The sequence below is a fragment of the Equus asinus genome, chromosome 21 (assembly GCF_041296235.1).
Source record: "Equus asinus isolate D_3611 breed Donkey chromosome 21, EquAss-T2T_v2, whole genome shotgun sequence".
Lineage (NCBI taxonomy): Eukaryota > Metazoa > Chordata > Mammalia > Perissodactyla > Equidae > Equus > Equus asinus.
The window spans coordinates 19266476-19283358 of record NC_091810.1 but is presented as its reverse complement, the minus strand read 5'-3'; the positions used below and the strand labels follow the sequence as shown (position 1 = coordinate 19283358).

At 51.0% G+C, this 16883-nt stretch overlaps 1 protein-coding gene across 6 annotated transcripts in view; it reads right to left on the bottom strand.

Moving 5' to 3' along the window:
* Positions 1-4473: 4473 nt before the first annotated feature.
* SRGAP3 (SLIT-ROBO Rho GTPase activating protein 3) overlaps positions 4474-16883 on the bottom strand; it is a 246090-nt gene continuing 233680 nt past the window's right edge. For 4 of the 6 annotated variants that reach the window (XM_070492686.1, XM_070492687.1, XM_014857939.3 and 1 more), the window contains exons 20-22: positions 16543-16692; positions 14140-14467; positions 4474-9884 (exon numbers count right to left, since the gene is read on the bottom strand). In XM_070492686.1, the coding sequence (XP_070348787.1) occupies positions 9471-9884; positions 14140-14467; positions 16543-16692 (892 nt within the window). In that variant the 3' untranslated portion in view covers positions 4474-9470. The remainder of the gene's footprint in view (positions 9885-14139; positions 14468-16542; positions 16693-16883) is intronic. The other 2 variants (XM_070492689.1, XM_044754247.2) reach the window with 1 other exon arrangement.

Below are 16883 nucleotides of genomic sequence, written 5' to 3'. Positions count from 1 at the left end.
CTGAAGCTGCTCTTAGGGCCACTCCAGGGACGGGTCCCCTGCAGCTGCACCCCCTGAGGCTGCAGCATGATTGCTTCTGGGCCTCCCTGGTGGGATGGGGATACGGTCTGGCAGGGTGTTCTTAGGAAGGCTTCTTACATCAGAGGCAGGGCCTGGTCCTCAGCTGCAGCCCGGAGCAGGACCAACTGGGGGGATCTTGAATCTCTCTGGCTCCTTCTGAGGCTGTCTGAGCAGCAGTAGAGCACCCACCCCCATCACAGCTGCCCCAGTGCCAGGCACAAGGTGCCCCCCTGTGATGTATCTTGAGTGAAACGCGCCCAGACTGGTGAAGCTCACAGCTACACGCCGTTCTCTGTTCTAAATCCTGCCTCAAGTCCTGTCTGGTCCTCAGGCCTGGGAGGGGGCGGTGAAGACCTGGCTCCAGAGTGAGACTGTCTAAGTGGGATCCCCAGCTCCGACTTCCAGCAGCATGTCCTGTGACCAGTTACTTAACCTCTCTGTGTAGCTTCCTCATACGTAAACTGGGACTACCAATCGTACCTACTTTGTAGGGTGGTCAAGAGGATTAATGAGTTGGTTTTTATTTGTGCAAGGGCTTAGAAGAATGCCCTGGACATAGCAAGCCCTCGGAACATGTTGGCTATCACCATTCTTTCCTCTTTTTCCCTTTGATTGCAAGAAATAGAAACCCACTCAATTTGCGTCAAATTAAGGGTGTCAAGTGTAAGCTCTCCCAAAGAGGAAGAGGCACTGGGGCAGGTACCAGACCGGTTGTTCTGATTCTCTTTGGGGACTGGGTGTTTTTGCTCTCAAAGGCTGTGGTCGCCTCCATTTGCCTCAAGTTACCCATCAGCTTTCTCGTTGTGCTCACAGGGTCTCCTCCCTCATGACTTAGCCTCCATGTGGTCCATAAGGGCGACCTCCTTGCCTCCAACCTTCTCATCCTTATGGCCATGCATCTTCTGTTCCTCCTGCTAACAGGCCTGGTCATTTTCTTACTTCCAGGGCAAACTTCCTAAAAATGGCCATTTATTGGCCCAGCTTACTAAGGGCAAGGTTACTAGCCAACCTACCATCAACTGCCCTTGGCTCAACTGCCTTTGGGCCAACTGCCATCCTTGGCCCATTCATCTGGGACCAGGAGATGGGGTGACAGGATACCAAACACATGTCACTGAAGCCACAGGGGCAGCAGGATGCTCCGTGTAGAGGCAGGATGGATGTGGCAGGGAACAGTGGACATCCCCCGTGTGTGTTTCTGCAGCCTTCTGTCAAGGCACCAAGTGAGCTGCCAGATCTGGAAGAAATAGTCAAGATCAACATCCCCAGCTCCCTCATTTTATAGATGAAAAAACTGAGGCCCAGCCTGGGGAAGGGACTTTCTCCAAATCTGGTAGCCAGTAAATAGCAGAATCTCAGTTCAAGCTTTTTCCTTAAAGCTCATTTGACCACCTGCTCTTCTTTCGCTGAGCATGAGAGATGCAACAGAAGCTCTGTGATGAGTAGAAGCGACCAGGACGAACATAGCAGCATTTGCAGACTGCTTGGATGGCCTGGGCATGTGAGGTAGCTCATCCTTTCCAGACCTCAAACCGCCCTGCGAAGGCATCTCTCATTAGCCCCGTGTTACTGAGGAAATGGAGGCAGTTTGCCACTTGCCAAGTCAACCAGCTGATAAAAGTCAGGGCTGGGAGCCACCCTTGGGTCTGCCTGAACTCGTGGCCTCTGCACTGGCACCCATGCTCAGAGCTCACCAAGACCACCCAGGCAGGCAGTGTGTAGCCTGGGAGTGGGGTCTGCCTGGGTGGGTGTGGGGACAGTAGCCAGATCCCAAGGATCCTGGGCCAGGGGCCAGGAAATCCAGAGGCCTTTAACTCTCCCTCAGTCTGGTCCTGGACTGTGAGCAAGTCCTGGGTCCTTTCTGTTCCCCAGCTTTCCCATCTGTAAAATGAACACCTCACCTAAGATAAATCTGTATGTTCTTTGGAGAGTTGGAGTAGAAAAATGAGAAAATAGAAAGTGTTCTTAACCATAGTAAAAATAAATATGGCACTAATGCAAGGAATCCGTAACGTCACTCTCCTCGATGTTAAAATTTAAAAGAAATTGATGAATAAGAGAGTTATCTTGGGTTCCAAGGAGAGGCTGGAATAGACTTGAATCTTAAGGTGGTTGTCAGGGCAACGAGGCCTCCCTACATCCAGCCTCTTGGGGACCACCAAATCCTGGCCGGCCTGAAAGGGCTGAACCAGAGGTGGCTCCTACCTTTCGTCTTGCAGGCAGGGTAGCAGAGGGAACAAGCGTGGGCTCTGGAAGCAGAGCACTTATGGAATCCTAGGCTTCAACCCCCTGCACATCAGCATCCTCAATCGTGAAACAGGGATGCTAACAGAACTCACCCCTGTGGGTTGTTTTAAGGATTCATTGGGGAGAAGTATGTGAAGCACTTTGCACTGTGTTCTTAGGAAGAATATACAGCATGCACTCGATGAATATTAATTAGCTTTATTACTGTTAAGTTAAGCTGGAGTCAGTGGATAAGTGCAAAGTTTTAGTGTTCTTTGCCTGAGCACTTGTCTAGGGTATCAGCTAGCTATCGCTGCATAACTAACCACTCTAAAACTTAGTGACTGAAAACAAGCACCATTTTTTATTTGTCATGGATATACAGGATGAGGACAGGCGCCAGGCTCTCCTTTGGGCAACTACTCCTTCCTGATACAAGGTTTGGGTGGGGTTGACACCACCGTTGAAGCTGGGGTTGCTTAGGCCCACTAGTCTCTTCCGTCCCTCTGGCCTGCTTCAGGAAGGGCTGCAGCTCAATTCTGGCCAGCGTGAGTCAAACCTAGGACTTGTACCATATTGAAGCTGAGGAGGTGCGGGCAGGTGGGGCTCCTGCAGCCATCGGGCAATCATGAGGGATCAGACAGCCTGTCTGAGCATGGAGTCACAGGTAGGGCTGAGGAGGGCCAACCTGAGAGTGGAGACCTGCAGCCTGGAGTCAACACTCACACTCTCACATCATCCATGTTTGCAGCCAGTCCTAGCCTAGAGTTTCCAGTTCTGTGAGCCAATAAATTCTCTTTCCTTAAGGCTGTTTGGGTTGGATAGCTTGTCTCCTGCAAACAGAGAGTCCTGAACAGATATGCCTAGAAGCGAAAAGTTCAGCAGTGGACAGCTTTGTGGCTGGCAAAGCAGTCAAACAGCTAAAATGTGCCCTTTCTCTGTGCCTCTGTGGGCCAGAGGCACTGTCCTATTAATTGTTGTCATAATGAGTCAAAGTTGATTCTGATTTCAGAATTCTAGAGCGATCATTGTGTGCAACGAGACTGTAAGCAGCGTGAGGGTAGGAACTGGGTCTCATCCGTCTCTTTCCCCGGCAGCTAACTTGGGGCGAGGTGCATACAAACGTACTTCCTGTGTGCTTGTAGAATGAATGAGAGTCTTCTGATGTGGGGCCCTCAAGTGAGCACGGTTGCTATAAGCGTGGAAACAAATTACGGAATGCATACAATATTGAGCCTCTCAGAAGGTTTCACAGCATTGGAGCCTGGAATCAGCAAGAGGCCATCACTGAGTGATGCGTGGTTATGGTGGGAATAAGGGATTCTTGGAGGCTGGTGGAAGACCTGGTTCTCTTCTGCAAAGAGGCCCCTGCGTGAAGATCTACCAGGAGGTCCATCAGAAAGGAAAGGCCCTGGAGTCGCTATTGGGTGCGGCGGGCAGCAAGCTCCCTCAGTCATGAGATCCTGCACCAACCATGTGTAATGAGCGTGCTCAGAGACAGCCCGTACGACCAACTTGTAAAGAGCATAGCTTTACTGGGCTCAAATTCTGGCTCCTGCACGTCCCAACTTTACCTTGGGGGAGCCACGTACCCTCTCAGAGCCTCAGTTTCCTCATCTGCAGAATGGTATTTAAGAAGGGTACTTCCCTTCAATGGCTATTTTGAGAATTTGATGAGAAAATGCATGTAAAGGGCTTAAAGTCGTGCCTGGGACAGAAGTAAGTGATCAATAAATACTTCACACACACACACACACAAACATAGGTAAAAAAAAAAAACCCAAGGGGCTGTATCATGTGTGTAGACAGTGAATGCTAAGATGTTGTGCGTGCCTTCACATTGGAGATTAGCGTGCTGTGGCCTCTGGCGGTGTGTCTTGGACTTTTGAAGGCACTCTCTGCAGACGACAGCTCCTTCCCCGCTTCCTCTGCTTTGACATTTCCAGCGCCTGCTTTCCCAGCAGGCACCCCGCAGTTACCTTCTTCAATTAGCTCCAGGGTTGGAGCAGTCCTCCTTGGAGCCTTGGCGTCCGCCTTGTTGGATCTGAGCTAAAGGACGTTTCGGGGACGGTTCCTGGGGGAGGCACTCAGACGGTGTGGGCTGGAGGGGAGGAAGAGTGCCCTGGGACCTCCCCACCCCCGAGGTGCCACCTCACACTTTCAAAAAGCCACCGGAGCACGTTTGAGAAAAGTTAAGCTGTTTTATTTCACAGGATAGCTCCACGTCAAACCAGCAGGCACCATCAGAATACGCGACAGAGGATCCAGTCAGACACTCTAGAGGACGGGCGTTGGGTGGAGAAACAGGATCTGGGAGAGGGCAAGACTGATCATCACGGGGTGACAGGCAACCAGCAATTTCCTAGGGTGGTTTCAGTTTGTTTTTTCCTGACACAGTTTGGGGAGGAAGGAAACCGAAGGAAACGAAAGAGACCAGCCACTCTGAAGCAATCAGAACCGAACCTAATGCCAAACCGTGTAAACAGCCACACCGCTGGGGACTAGAGCCTGAGCGGAAACTCTAGCCAGAATCTACTTCCGTCTAAGGAAGGCAAAGTGCACTCTGGTTGTACTGGTTCAAGGAACAGCTTTGTTATTTGCCGGGGACAGTTCACACAGAAAGGAGGTGTCAGCAAGGGGCAGCGCTGGCCATTCGGCCAGTCCCAGAGGGTGGGACAGCAGGACACTGGCAGATCAACCTCAGAGAGGCCAGGAGGACTCCGACCTGACAGCAAAGTCCTTCTCTCCACTCCCCTGGGCAACTCTGGGTACGTGGGGAATTCTCTACATGGCTGCTCAGAAGAGAGGAGTCCCCAGAGAACCGGGGAAGTTGACATGAAACGTCAGCATTAGCTCTGCACAGCAGAAAATCGGCTAAGCAACACCTCGGCTCACCCCTTCCTGCCTTTTCCTCCCTGCCCGTCCCAACAAGCCCCACAGGGCCCCCACCGTGGTTGGGAGCCAGCCATTCTTCTTTCTGGCTTTCTCGGGAGAATGAGGCATTTGCTCTGGTGTGGAACCATCTGGATGTGTGGAAAGTTAAGAACAGAAAGACTGAGAGGAAGAACCATTACATTAGTCCTTGTGGTTTTCCACCAGCCGTGTACGTGCGCTGGGCGCCAGGTAACCACCAGGTCACAGGAAGTCCTCCGCATTCATGCCTCCTGAATGAGAAAGAAAGATACCCAACAAGGCACTCCAAGGGCCTCCAACAGGGAAGGAAGCCCCACGCAAAGGCCCTTCCCCACACTGGCTCCCCTCCGCGTACCACAAACCAGTTCTGAAGTGTTTATAAGGCAGATCTCTGAACTGCTGGTTCCAGCCGTGGCCAAAGGATGGCTCCATTTCCCTGTGTCTCTTCCCACTCAGATTTCTTTGTTGAATAGAAACCTTTCGTCCCTTGGGAATCCATTTCTCTCCTGCCCCTTGGCCTGGTGACCTCAGAGAAAAGACTCCCAAGTCTACTTCCCAAGCTTACAATTCCCTCCAGTTATGCGCTCTGTCTGGGGTTCAAAAGGCGCTTCAAGGTGAGAAATCGTTAGCACTGAAAACAAGGAAAGGCAAGAATTTTTCATAGAATCCCACAGCTCAGAGCAGCTCTTTAAGAGGAACAGGGAATAAAGGGGGACAGGGGGCGTGGGGTGGGAAGCACAGCTTGTTCTCAATTTTATCCCAGAAAGGTCTTTAGCGGCAGCTGGGCCCCGAGGCCCAGGAAACTAGACCAGGAATGAATTGTCTTTGGTCAGTTTTAAATGAACATCTTGCTGGTTCATTCCTAAAAATAGACTGAACATCGGTTACACGTAAAGACAAAAGGCTTGACCTCAGGGTAAGTTGAAGGTTAAGAAAAGAACTCATTCTGTGAAGTAAAAAAAAAAAAAAAAAAAAAAATGCCCGTTATCAACGAACTGATCAGTACAGCTTTCAGTAATGGTGATGGACAAGTAGGTAAACACCACTGCCCCTTGTACAATTGGTTATATTGAGGACTACTAACTAGGTTACTACATTTCCCCCACACTCACTGTACAGTTAGGTTTCTGGTATTTGTTTTTCACATTGATCTATCTACTAGGTGCAAAGATTTGGTGAGTGGCATTGGCTATAATTTAACTGTAGCCTTTTTAAAAATTACAGTTTCACATTTTAACAGTTACTTTCCAGCATTTAAGCAAATACAGCAATATATAGTGGACTAACACAGGCAGGAGTCAGGAAGAGGATGCCAATGCTCAGAGACTATGGATGGGACCCGGTGCTTGTGGAGGGTGACATGCAGAGAGCCAGATGAGGAAGCGGGGGGAGGGGCACAGGAAAGGATTTTTCCATTTGGTTCTGCGTCAAGGCTCAGATTTGGGGCTGGATGAGTGGGGGGTGAGCTTCCCTAGATGTGAACTCACCAGCCGTTTCCCAATGGAAAAATAAGTGCTTAAAGAAAACAGCCAGGGCTCTGCCTTGAGGTCATTCAGTGAAAGGCAGGTCCACTTCAGCAAGAAAAAACAAAGTTAGTCAACTGAGACGAAAATCCACACGGTCTGACTGGTGTTATGCATATCAGGAGACAGATCTGTCAACTCAGATTGTCACTTTTCCTCTGGTAGTCATGGCAGAGCAGGTCACATTTTACGCAGCAGGCTACTGCTTTTAAGGTCTGGGCATATCTCTGGGGTAGAAATGAGATGTCTTGTGACCTGGCTGGACAGCAGAGTGTCCTTGCAAGTAAATGACTTTACGAGCCTGACACAGCCCCACTCTCAGCTATCTATTAAATCTTGGGCAAGTCATAGCATATCCCAAGGTCTAGCTTTCTTTCCTAAGCTGTAAAACGGGGATACCTTTATGGGCTCCAAGGCAGAGGGCTCCTAGCTGGTTCCGAGGTGCTTTCATTTCCAGGAGCTAAAAGAGAACGGTTCGTTCTAGGCAAAACAAGGAGGGTCAAGTTTGTCATTGGCCTCTCCCTGGCGTTCTCTTTCTGTGCCCTTTCTTGGTCCTTCCTTCCGCTGTGTGCTCTCAATGCCAGTCCTTCAGACAAGGCAGAATGGCTTACCACTCCTACACGCCCAGATACTAGTGACTTAACAGTCCCTCCCTCTGGGGTATGTTTACCTTTTTACAGAGGACCAGAGGAGAGGGCAAAACTTAATCCAATGGGTTGAAATGGGAATGATGGCATTTCAAGCGTCAATAGGTGATATATCTGTAGGGCTGTGCTTCAGGGCTGTTAGAAGCTGGTAGGAAAATTCCACTGCCCACTTCTCCATTGCTATTAGGAGGTTTCAAAAGGAAGGTCCTGGATGGTTTTTGATCTAAAAGACTTACCCTACTAATGATAATAAAAAGAACAATAGTGTTGGCACACTGCTTTCCAGTTTACACAGCTTGCTCACATTTTATCTTTATTCTCTTCATTTTATGGAGCAGGACACTGAGGCTCAATGAGGTGGAGTGACATGGCCACAGTCCCAGAGCACCTAAGGTGGGGTGGGGGGCTGGGACTCAGACACAGAACTTTTGACTCCAAACCACAGCCATGGAGACACACTCAGAGGCCTCGAGGGAGAGAAAGAGAGGAAGCTGGAGAACAATAGGAAGGAAGCCTTTGGCTTGGCATGAGGGGAGCGGGTAAAAGTGGTCCTGTTAGAATCTGATCCACCTGTGTCCCATTATCCAGAAACAGCCCAGCTCTGGGAAATGAAGAGATCGAAAGAGGAAGTGGGAATCAAAACATTAAAATGGAATCAAACAAGGGTTCCGGAAGGTCTTTTCCCAGCCAAGAGGCAAAATACTTGAACATCATGCACCCCAATTCTATCACCGTATTTTCAATTACACTAAATGCTCTGGAGGAGGCGAGTGGAAGGGAAGGGAAGGGAGAGAGGGAAGCTATTTCACTTGCATAAACTCAACGGACGTGTTCTCTAGGTTGGAAAGTGCCAAGGGGCGCCCCTCCTGGGCCCCTGGTCTGAGCTGGGCACTTAGGGCCCATGCGCTTCATGCAAGAGGCACCAGCCAAGTGCGTCACGGCCTGATTTTAAATTAAAATGATGTGACCCAAAGCCTCCTTGCCTGTTTAGTTCCAGATCTGACACAGGATAATTAGTAGAAAGAGGAAAATAAAAACTTAAATATTTTGAAAATGGTATAAGTTAAACCTCTATAGTTACCACATTTATTCCTACAGCGTTTCTAGGTTCGGAAGTGTTCCACACCACTGTGTTGAGTTTTCCTTTTTCCCAACCACACACAATACTGTGCTACAATGGGGCTTAGGGGGTTACTATCCCCTTTTTCCACATACAAACACAAGAATGCTGTGGCCAGGGGTCTTCTCGCCAACGTCCTCCCCGTGCCTTTGGGGGTACAGTTGGCCCTTGGCCTCCGGGTGGAAAGGCAGGGTCTCTGGGGTGGAGGGGGTGGGGGGGTTCTGTGAAGGGTTCCCCACCTCTAGGGGCAGCCTGCTTGGGTTACCGCCTGCCCCACCCTTCCTGTAAGGGCAGACTGTTCTGGAAGGCCACGGCTTCTGGAGACAGTGGGAGACTGTTTTGTTTTTCTGCAGGTTAGTGGTATATTGCTTCATTCGCAGTTACTGTGGGCCTCTGAGTTCTCCCAGAAAAGTCCCTGCAGATCCCACCAAATAACTCAGCGGGAGATGTTTGGTGGCATGGGTCTGAGGTAAATCTAAGTTTCAGAAAAAGAAAAAGGAGATCCTATATACACTTAGTATGTGTGTCCAGATCTAGTATATGTATATAGATGCATAAATATATATATACACACACCTACAGACACACACATACATACGTGTATATATGCACACACATATATACACACGTACGTATGTACGTAGAGAGAATGTCGAGAGAAGAATTTTCCAGTGACGATATGCAGGCGAAGCCATTGAACATCTTGCCACAATCTGAGGAAACGCTCTGGTTGGGCCGCTTAGCTTGCTCCTGCGCTCCTCTGAGCGTCTGTTTACACTCGCGAGGGCTGTGGGATTCACATGGCTGAACGTGAGCTGCGGCCAGTGCCCGGCCTAAGCTCTGCACACACGTGCTCCCAGGCTGACCTTCTGGTCTCTGCTTGACAAGGCCTTGAGCACTGGTAAGGACGTGGAGGTCACAGAGGCCACCCTTGGCCATGGCGAGCCACAGCGGGCAGGGCGGTGCCGCCCATCCTGCAGGTCACATGGTGCCCGACTTGTCGGCTGAGCTGTTGGGGAACATCTTCTCGGTGGGCGTCACAGCTGGGCTGCCCACGCCCGAGCTGCTGCTGCTGCTGGACCGATGCTGGACCACGGGCCGCACCGGCCGCATGGGGGGCGGGCGCAGCTGGGCACCGGCCAGGCGGGCAGATAGGGCTGGCTTGAAGGTGGTCATCATCTCAGTGGAGGAGCTGCTGCTGCGGCGCATGGCGGCGTCGGGGTCACGGATGACAATGGTGTGCAGGGGGCTGGCGGGCTCCGAGCTGATGGGACCTGGCGGGTTCTTCAGGGGCTCCAGGGTGTCCAGCACCACATCTGGCGCCTGCTTGACTGTGTTCTGCCTCTCGAGTTCCCGCAGCTCATGCAGAGCCGTGCTCATGGTCTTCTCGATGTCCTGGGGACACAGAGAGCTCTTGTCAGCACTGATTCTGGAGGCCTGGGGTCCAGTCCTTTCTCAGCTGCTAGCCAGCTTGTGGCTTCTTAGGGAGATTTCCCCACAAGCCTCATGGCTGTGGGGGAGATTAAATCCCCAGGGTGACTTATAACCAAATGGGAAAATCAACGTAGGTGTCCCCTGCACACTGCCTACAGAGCAAGTGGACTGGATAAGGGCAGGTTAGGCTAGTGGGTAGGAAGGCAGGCTCTGGAGCCAGACAAACATGGGTTCAAATCCCAGCTTTGCCACTTCCTCACTATGTGACCTTGGGCAAGTCACCTCACCTCTCTGAGCCTCAGAATCATCGTTTGTAAATTACAGATAAATATACTACTGACCTTAGGGGGTTGGTGAGTGTATTAAATGATACAGTCCCTGTGAAGAGTTTGGCGTGGCACCTGGCACACAGTAAGCACTCACAAATAACAATGACAATAACGATGGCAATAGTAGCTACTACTGAGCACCAAATTCAAGCCCTTTCCACTAATAGTTCACTTAATCCTCACACTTAGATGGTAAGAACTACCATTATGCTCCTTACACACATGAGGAAATGGAAGCTTGGACTGGTTAAGTAACATGCCCAAGGTCACACAGCTACTTAGTAGCACAGCCTAAGTCTCAATCCAGGTGGCCTGGCTCCAGAGTTCATGCCCTTACCTATTATTACTTTTTTAAAAGTCCTTGCCCATAGAAAAAGTATTTGGAGGTTACATATCGGAATGTCCACAGTATTCACCCCAGAATGGAGTGTTACTTTCTTCTCTGTATTATAATCAGAAAACTGTTTTTTTAAAAAATAGAAATTTTAAAAAGTAACAAAAATCCACATCTGCCTACATAATCCCCAGGGCTGTTGTAATATTTAAGAGCTCATCAGTATGAGAGCACTTGGAATGTCAGAGAGATTACGGCAGGCCCAGGACCTCCCGGAGCAGAGCCTGTCAGCCCGGGGCTCCTCCTTCCATCTGTGCTGATTCTCAAGGCCTCCATTCCCCCTGAAGCCAAGGAGGGGGTGCTGGAGCTGGAAGTCAGCACTGAACCCAGGAGCCCTTGGCTCTGGCAAAGGGCCCGGATTTGGGGACGTAAAGACTCCTCTGCCCCTTGCTGGCTGTGTGAACGTGGGCAAGTCTCAGTCGTTCTGCACCATACTTTGTTCCTCTGTTGAAAGCCCACACGTTTACTGTGAAGATGGAACGAGATAATAGACATGAGGAAGCTTTGGAAACTGCCAGACAGTGGTCTTCAGACTCCCTTTAGCCCGAGTCCTCAGTTCACACAGGGTTTTACAGGGATGCCTCCACATCAAACAGATGCAAGAGGAGCTGAGCCAGGCCAGAGCCCACAGGCTTGGCCGCCAAGGGGACAACGAGGGACACCGCTGAAAACCACTGCTGGAAGGTGCTGTGCACAACCTCAGTGACAATGATGACTATTAAGACACACTTGCTTCTCTGCCCTGAGGCAAATCTGGAAAAACTGAAAGTCTGGTCAGACTGAGGGAGTTGGAGCCTAGAGCTGCTCTGGCTGGCCCCTTTCCACCCCCAAGCCCTCTTTCACCTTCTCTCCTCCTCCTGTCTACAGGTGGCCTCCTGCCTGCCCTGGGCCCCCATGACAGGCTCTAATCTGGCCACAGTCAGGGTCCCAATCTATTATTTTTTGTTTTAAGAAACTATTAATAATTAGCCAAAGGCTAATCTTAGCTTTTATGCTTCCCCATGACATCTTATGCTTTGCCCCATAACACTGGCCACTTTAAGATGAGGCCTTTTGTGCCTTTATCCAAAAGGTCTAGCTGTGGGGGGGGGGGGGGGGGTTCTGCATGACGAGAGAGATGGCAGTCCTCTCCCCATCTTTGCTATATCCCAACCCTGCAGTGGTAAAGTCTGCTTTCCACGCCCCACTCTGCTGAAATGAAGTCCCCTACTGACATCAGTGCTCTCTCCACTCCACTCCAGCATGAGCTGAAAGGTAAAATTTTAATAAATAAAATGGGATTATCACCCTTCTGCCACCATCCCCACTCTACCCTGGCAGAGTGTGAGCCAGAAAGACAGAAAGCTCAGAGAAAGATCAGCAGAGTAGTTTAGGCGTGAGCCTTGCATTAGTCTGAGAGGTGATGCTGTAACCTCCAGCGCGGAGCTGCAGAGAGGCGCTGGGGGGAGGATGGACAGCGTGGGGAAAGTGATCACTTTTCACCTCCTCCCAAATTAGATCTTCCCACTCTGGATGGCAATGTTGCAGCTTCCCCAAACAGCCTCTTTAACTGGGTTCAAATCTAAATCCTAAAGGACATTTTGAGACCAAAGAATTTCAGGTAACTGCATCTACTCCTGGGGATTCTCCGCACCCCCATTCCCCGGGTAGCCTGCAAAGTCAAGCGCTCATCAAAACCGATGCTGAGCAGGCGGGAGGCTGTCCAGTGTCCCCTGAGCTATTTACATATTGTTCACTATGCTGTCCCATTTCACCTCTGTCAGTGAAGGAGCTCTTGAATGGCAACTATCAAATTAGAGAGTATGTAGATGTTTGCAAATGGAAAACGCATGCAGCATTTCCCAAGCGTTTTCTTTGGGCTGGTCTTGCAAAATGCTCTGTGAATAAAGGTCAAAGAAGTCTGGGAGATGGGGCGTGCCCTGTCCTCTTTCTTGGAGATTTATAATGCACATCAATGTATTTAAAGGTTCTAAAAAGTCTTGCAGACAAGTCATTCAACTTTGTCAGACCAGCATCCCTCCAAAACTTGTTGACCACACAACTCTTTCTTTCCCCATTAACATCCCATGGAACTAGTCTGCTGTGGGACCTCCTTATGGAAGCACTGGCCTAGACTGCATTTGATTCTGCATGTAAAGGACTCTAGGCCAGGCCTCAGGTAGCGCACTCCCCAAAAGGGCCCGCGGTAGAACTGCCAGGTGATGTCAGATGCTAGGGGGATGCTTCCCAAGAGGGTGGCCTTCAAGAATGGAGGGACCAGCAGGTTGCCTGGCTTGGCTGCTGGACCCACGCCAAGGCAATGATCTTCAGGGATCCCTCGGGAGTGGGCATCAGGACATGCACCAACACAGATCCTACGGGTGTGAACAGGAGCTCCAATTGCTGGGCGAGTTGTTCCTGTGTTGATGTTCCCTCGGAAACTTTCCTGGCCTCCTCTAGAACGCAGCCCCCAAGTTCACAACTTTTCCCTTTCCCCTTGTGACCAGGGATTCAAATGCCACTCCCCACAACAGAATCCTCACAGCCGGGAAGGTTCTGGTTGTCTCTTTTACCTTAAGCGGGAGATAACATTAGGGAGGGGGTACACAATGGGCCCCACCCCAAATTCCAGAGAGAAAAAAAATGGAAGCTTTTGAAAATATGATAGAACTGTCAAAAACACATGAAACCAGTTGTGCAAATTATTAAACAGTTGAAACAAATTGCTTCATAACAATTTGTTAAAGAAATTTGTTTGGTTTTCTTGGCAAGTATAAAAATCACAGATTTCTCATTCAGATTTTGAAAAATTTAGAAAATAAAGAACTCTAAGCACTTTAGAAGATCCTGGAACAGTCTTCCCTTCTGGCTTCTGCTATTTAGTCCCGTTTGTCCTCTGGGTCTCAGGTCGGTTCCTCCCCAGGGGAGTCTCTCCCTGCCTACGTGCAATCTCCCCATTTTAGGCTCTCAAAATACTGTGTGCCACTCCTTCAAGACACCCAACCCAACTGCTGTTTCACAGCTGTGTGGGTTACTGGTTGGTCCCTCTCTTCTCTAAACTGTAAGCTCCACCTGGGCCAGGCCTGGGTCCATTTTAGGTCATCATTGTACTCAGTGCTTAGCACAGTGATTGTCACAGAACAGATGCTCATCAATATTTGTCAATGAATGAATGAATGAACACATCAATGAATGAATAACTCAATCGTGCCATCTTGTGGAGACACCTGCGATTACCACATCCCTATCATCCACCTCCCCACAGGGAAGAAATGCCCCCTCCAGCCCTGGAGACTGGGGGTCCTCAGTCCTTACAGGATTCCTAGCCAGCGGCTGCACCCATCCAGCTTCCACTCCTCAAAGGGAGGTCAACAGTGGGACGGGAAGCCAGCTCGCCACCCATCTTGCCTTCCGGCTTAGCCTTGAGCCTGGCGTGAAGGGCCAAGAGGCTCCCAGCCCGCAGCCCCCTCTGGGGGTCTCGGCTAGCCCAGCCTGCCTTCCCGCTGGCCCTTACTTCTGCCAGGGCCTCAGCCTCCAGGGACTTGTGGTCCCCCAGGCTGCTGTGCCTGGTGGAGCCGCACGTCGACCTCATCGAGTGCCCCTCGGAGAGCGCCTTCTTGTCAGGGTAGTTGATGCTGCCGGCGCTCCCGAACGTCGCCATCCTCCGCTTCTCCGGGCTCTCGATCCTCCCCCGGGTGAGCGGGATTTTGTGGGGGCTGCTGGGGCAGGCGGCGGCCCGGGGCGGCGTGTCTATGCTGGGGCCCAGGCCCCGGGGCGGGCTGTGCGTGTCGCCCCCGCTTCGGCGCCTGGGGATGGCCGCTCCATCGGATCGTAACCGCACTCTGCAAAGGAGCCAGGGGGCGGGGGCATGGGGCAGAGGTCAACCCTGGCGAGTCCCAGAACGGGTCAGCCAACCCCCAGGCCACGCGCTACACTCTAGTCTAGGGAGCGGGTATAGTAAAGCCTCATTCAGCCAGACTCGGCAATTCCTCCAGGAGAACTGTGGCCGAGCGCTGGCTCGGCGGCACGGGGCCCTTTCCCCTGGGCACATGATGGCATCGCAGCTTTCTGCCTCCAAGCCGCAGACAGCGGTGCTAACTACACCGTGAATCTTGTCTACGGATTAAGTCAAGGCCAGGAGGCTTTCAACCTGGGAACGCTTAGGGGATGGTTAGTTGGGTTCATGATACGTTTTTAAGCGGTTTAGACATTGCCACGATTCTGAAGGGCTTCTAATCGGTCTGAAGCGTTGAGGCTTGACTGTACCAGAAAGTTACTAACTCCCTGCAAGCACAGGAGGGCCCCCCTGGGAACCCAACACAGTCCAGTGTTGCCGCCCACCCCCAATCTCCCCAGCAATAGGGCTATTTCTAGGAGGCTTTTCTAGATCTTGGGAAACTAGTCATTCAAGAGTGAAAATTGCATGGGACACGCCTTCCGTGCACTCAGTCACCTTTCACCCTTCAGGGCAGCTCTGGTGGAATGAAAAGGGGACTAGAGTGTCAACCAGGAGGGCGAGTCCTCGTCCTGTCTCTGTCACAGACTTTCCTGTGTCCTCTTTCAGACTCATTTTATTAATCTGTTAAATGGGTGTACCGGTCCTCGCCCACCTTTGAGTGAGGTTCAGTGGGTGTGAAAGTACTTTTCAGACAAGGGGTTCTACCCACAGGAGATTTTGCTATGTCCTAGGGAGGTCACCAAAGATTCTAAGGCAGCTGTGAGGGGAGGGAAGGCTGGAAGTGGCAAGGGGGTGGGGAAGAGGGGCAGAGCGGTTGTGACCAGGGGACCAAGCTCAGCGTGGTCAGCAGCACTTCAGTTCCCAGTGCCCCCGCCAAGCTAAGCACTGCCTGTGGGTACCCCAACAGGACCAAAGCATAGGTGTTGGAGAGGAAGAGGTACTGAGAAAGAAAGGGCAGGAAGAAGGCAGGGGAGGGAGGCAAGAGGGAGAGGAAGGCGAGCAGGAGAAGACATGGCCCCCAGAAGTCACCTGTGACTGTCATCTACCTAACCCAACCTTCTACTTTCCCCCTTATTCCATCATCTACGGCCGTGCCCTGAACTGAAGAGAATGTGGTGAAAAGAGGCATGAGGACTCCTGCTGAAATAACTTCATGAGTCTACGTTCCCATCACGGCTAGGTCTTTGGCTGTCTCTGCAAGTACCCGTATGTGTGGGTTGATCCCATGACCTATCCACCAAAAAAACAGAGAATATGACGTTTTGAGAATCTGAGTAAGAAAGTAGTGAGAAACTCAGCTTTTCTTTTTTCTTTTCTTTTCATCTCTTTTCCTTATTTTATTATTTTTTAATAACCACATTCTTTGGACTATACCTGTATGCAGCATGATGAGCGCAGCTCCTTGCCTGGCAGAAAGGTCATGTGACACAGCCCAGCCCAGTCCACACAGGAGGAGTGGAGAAATCGGCAAATGTGCTCCCACCAAATAGGGGGGTGAGCAGAGTGTCAATTTCCCCCGCCCCCGTGAGTGGGTGTGAGTTTTCTGTTTATGTAGCGCACTTCAGGGAGTCCGCAAGCTCTAAATTCTTAAATATAACAGCTTAGGTCTTCTACAGAAAGTGGAGGAGGTGCAAGAACCAGAGAGAAGGAGCAAAAATACTTGCCAATTTGTAACTCTCTCTCTCCCCCATTTATTATTATTTTTTTTAAATAGAAAGCACTGATTTGCCAATAAATGTCCTTCCTTCTCCTTCTCTACCCCAGACCCCAAGCTGGATGGTTTTGTACCTGGCATTCTTGGGCCAGTTCCAGCCAGCCTACCCCGGTATGCCCCATCTGACACCTGTGGGAACAAAGGGCCACAACAGCCTCCCGCTCTCCCTCCTCCCCCCTCACTTCTCCCTAACCAGACAGGAAGGGCATGCCACTAGCAGGAAAAAATGAATCTGCATTTCCTACCGGCCCATCACCCCCCCAAAGCCGTAATCTGAGATGTGCTCTGTGGGGGACTGGAGGTCGTTTTTGGAGGAGGCCTTGTCATCCAGCAGCGGCCCGCTGCTGGCCTCACTGTCAGCCTTTTGGCTCAGGCTGTCCGAGAAGGCATCGTCCCTGGGGAGAAGGAGAGATGGGAATTAGGAGTGCTTTGCTCCAGAGAACCCAGGATGTGCAGGGCTCCTTGAGACCTGCCTGAGGGGCTGAATCAACACACACTGTATGCTTAATTTACGCCCACAGCTCGGGAGGAGCCACTTTCCACTCTGTGCGTGCTTACGACCACGCATGCCCCCTACCACACTCCT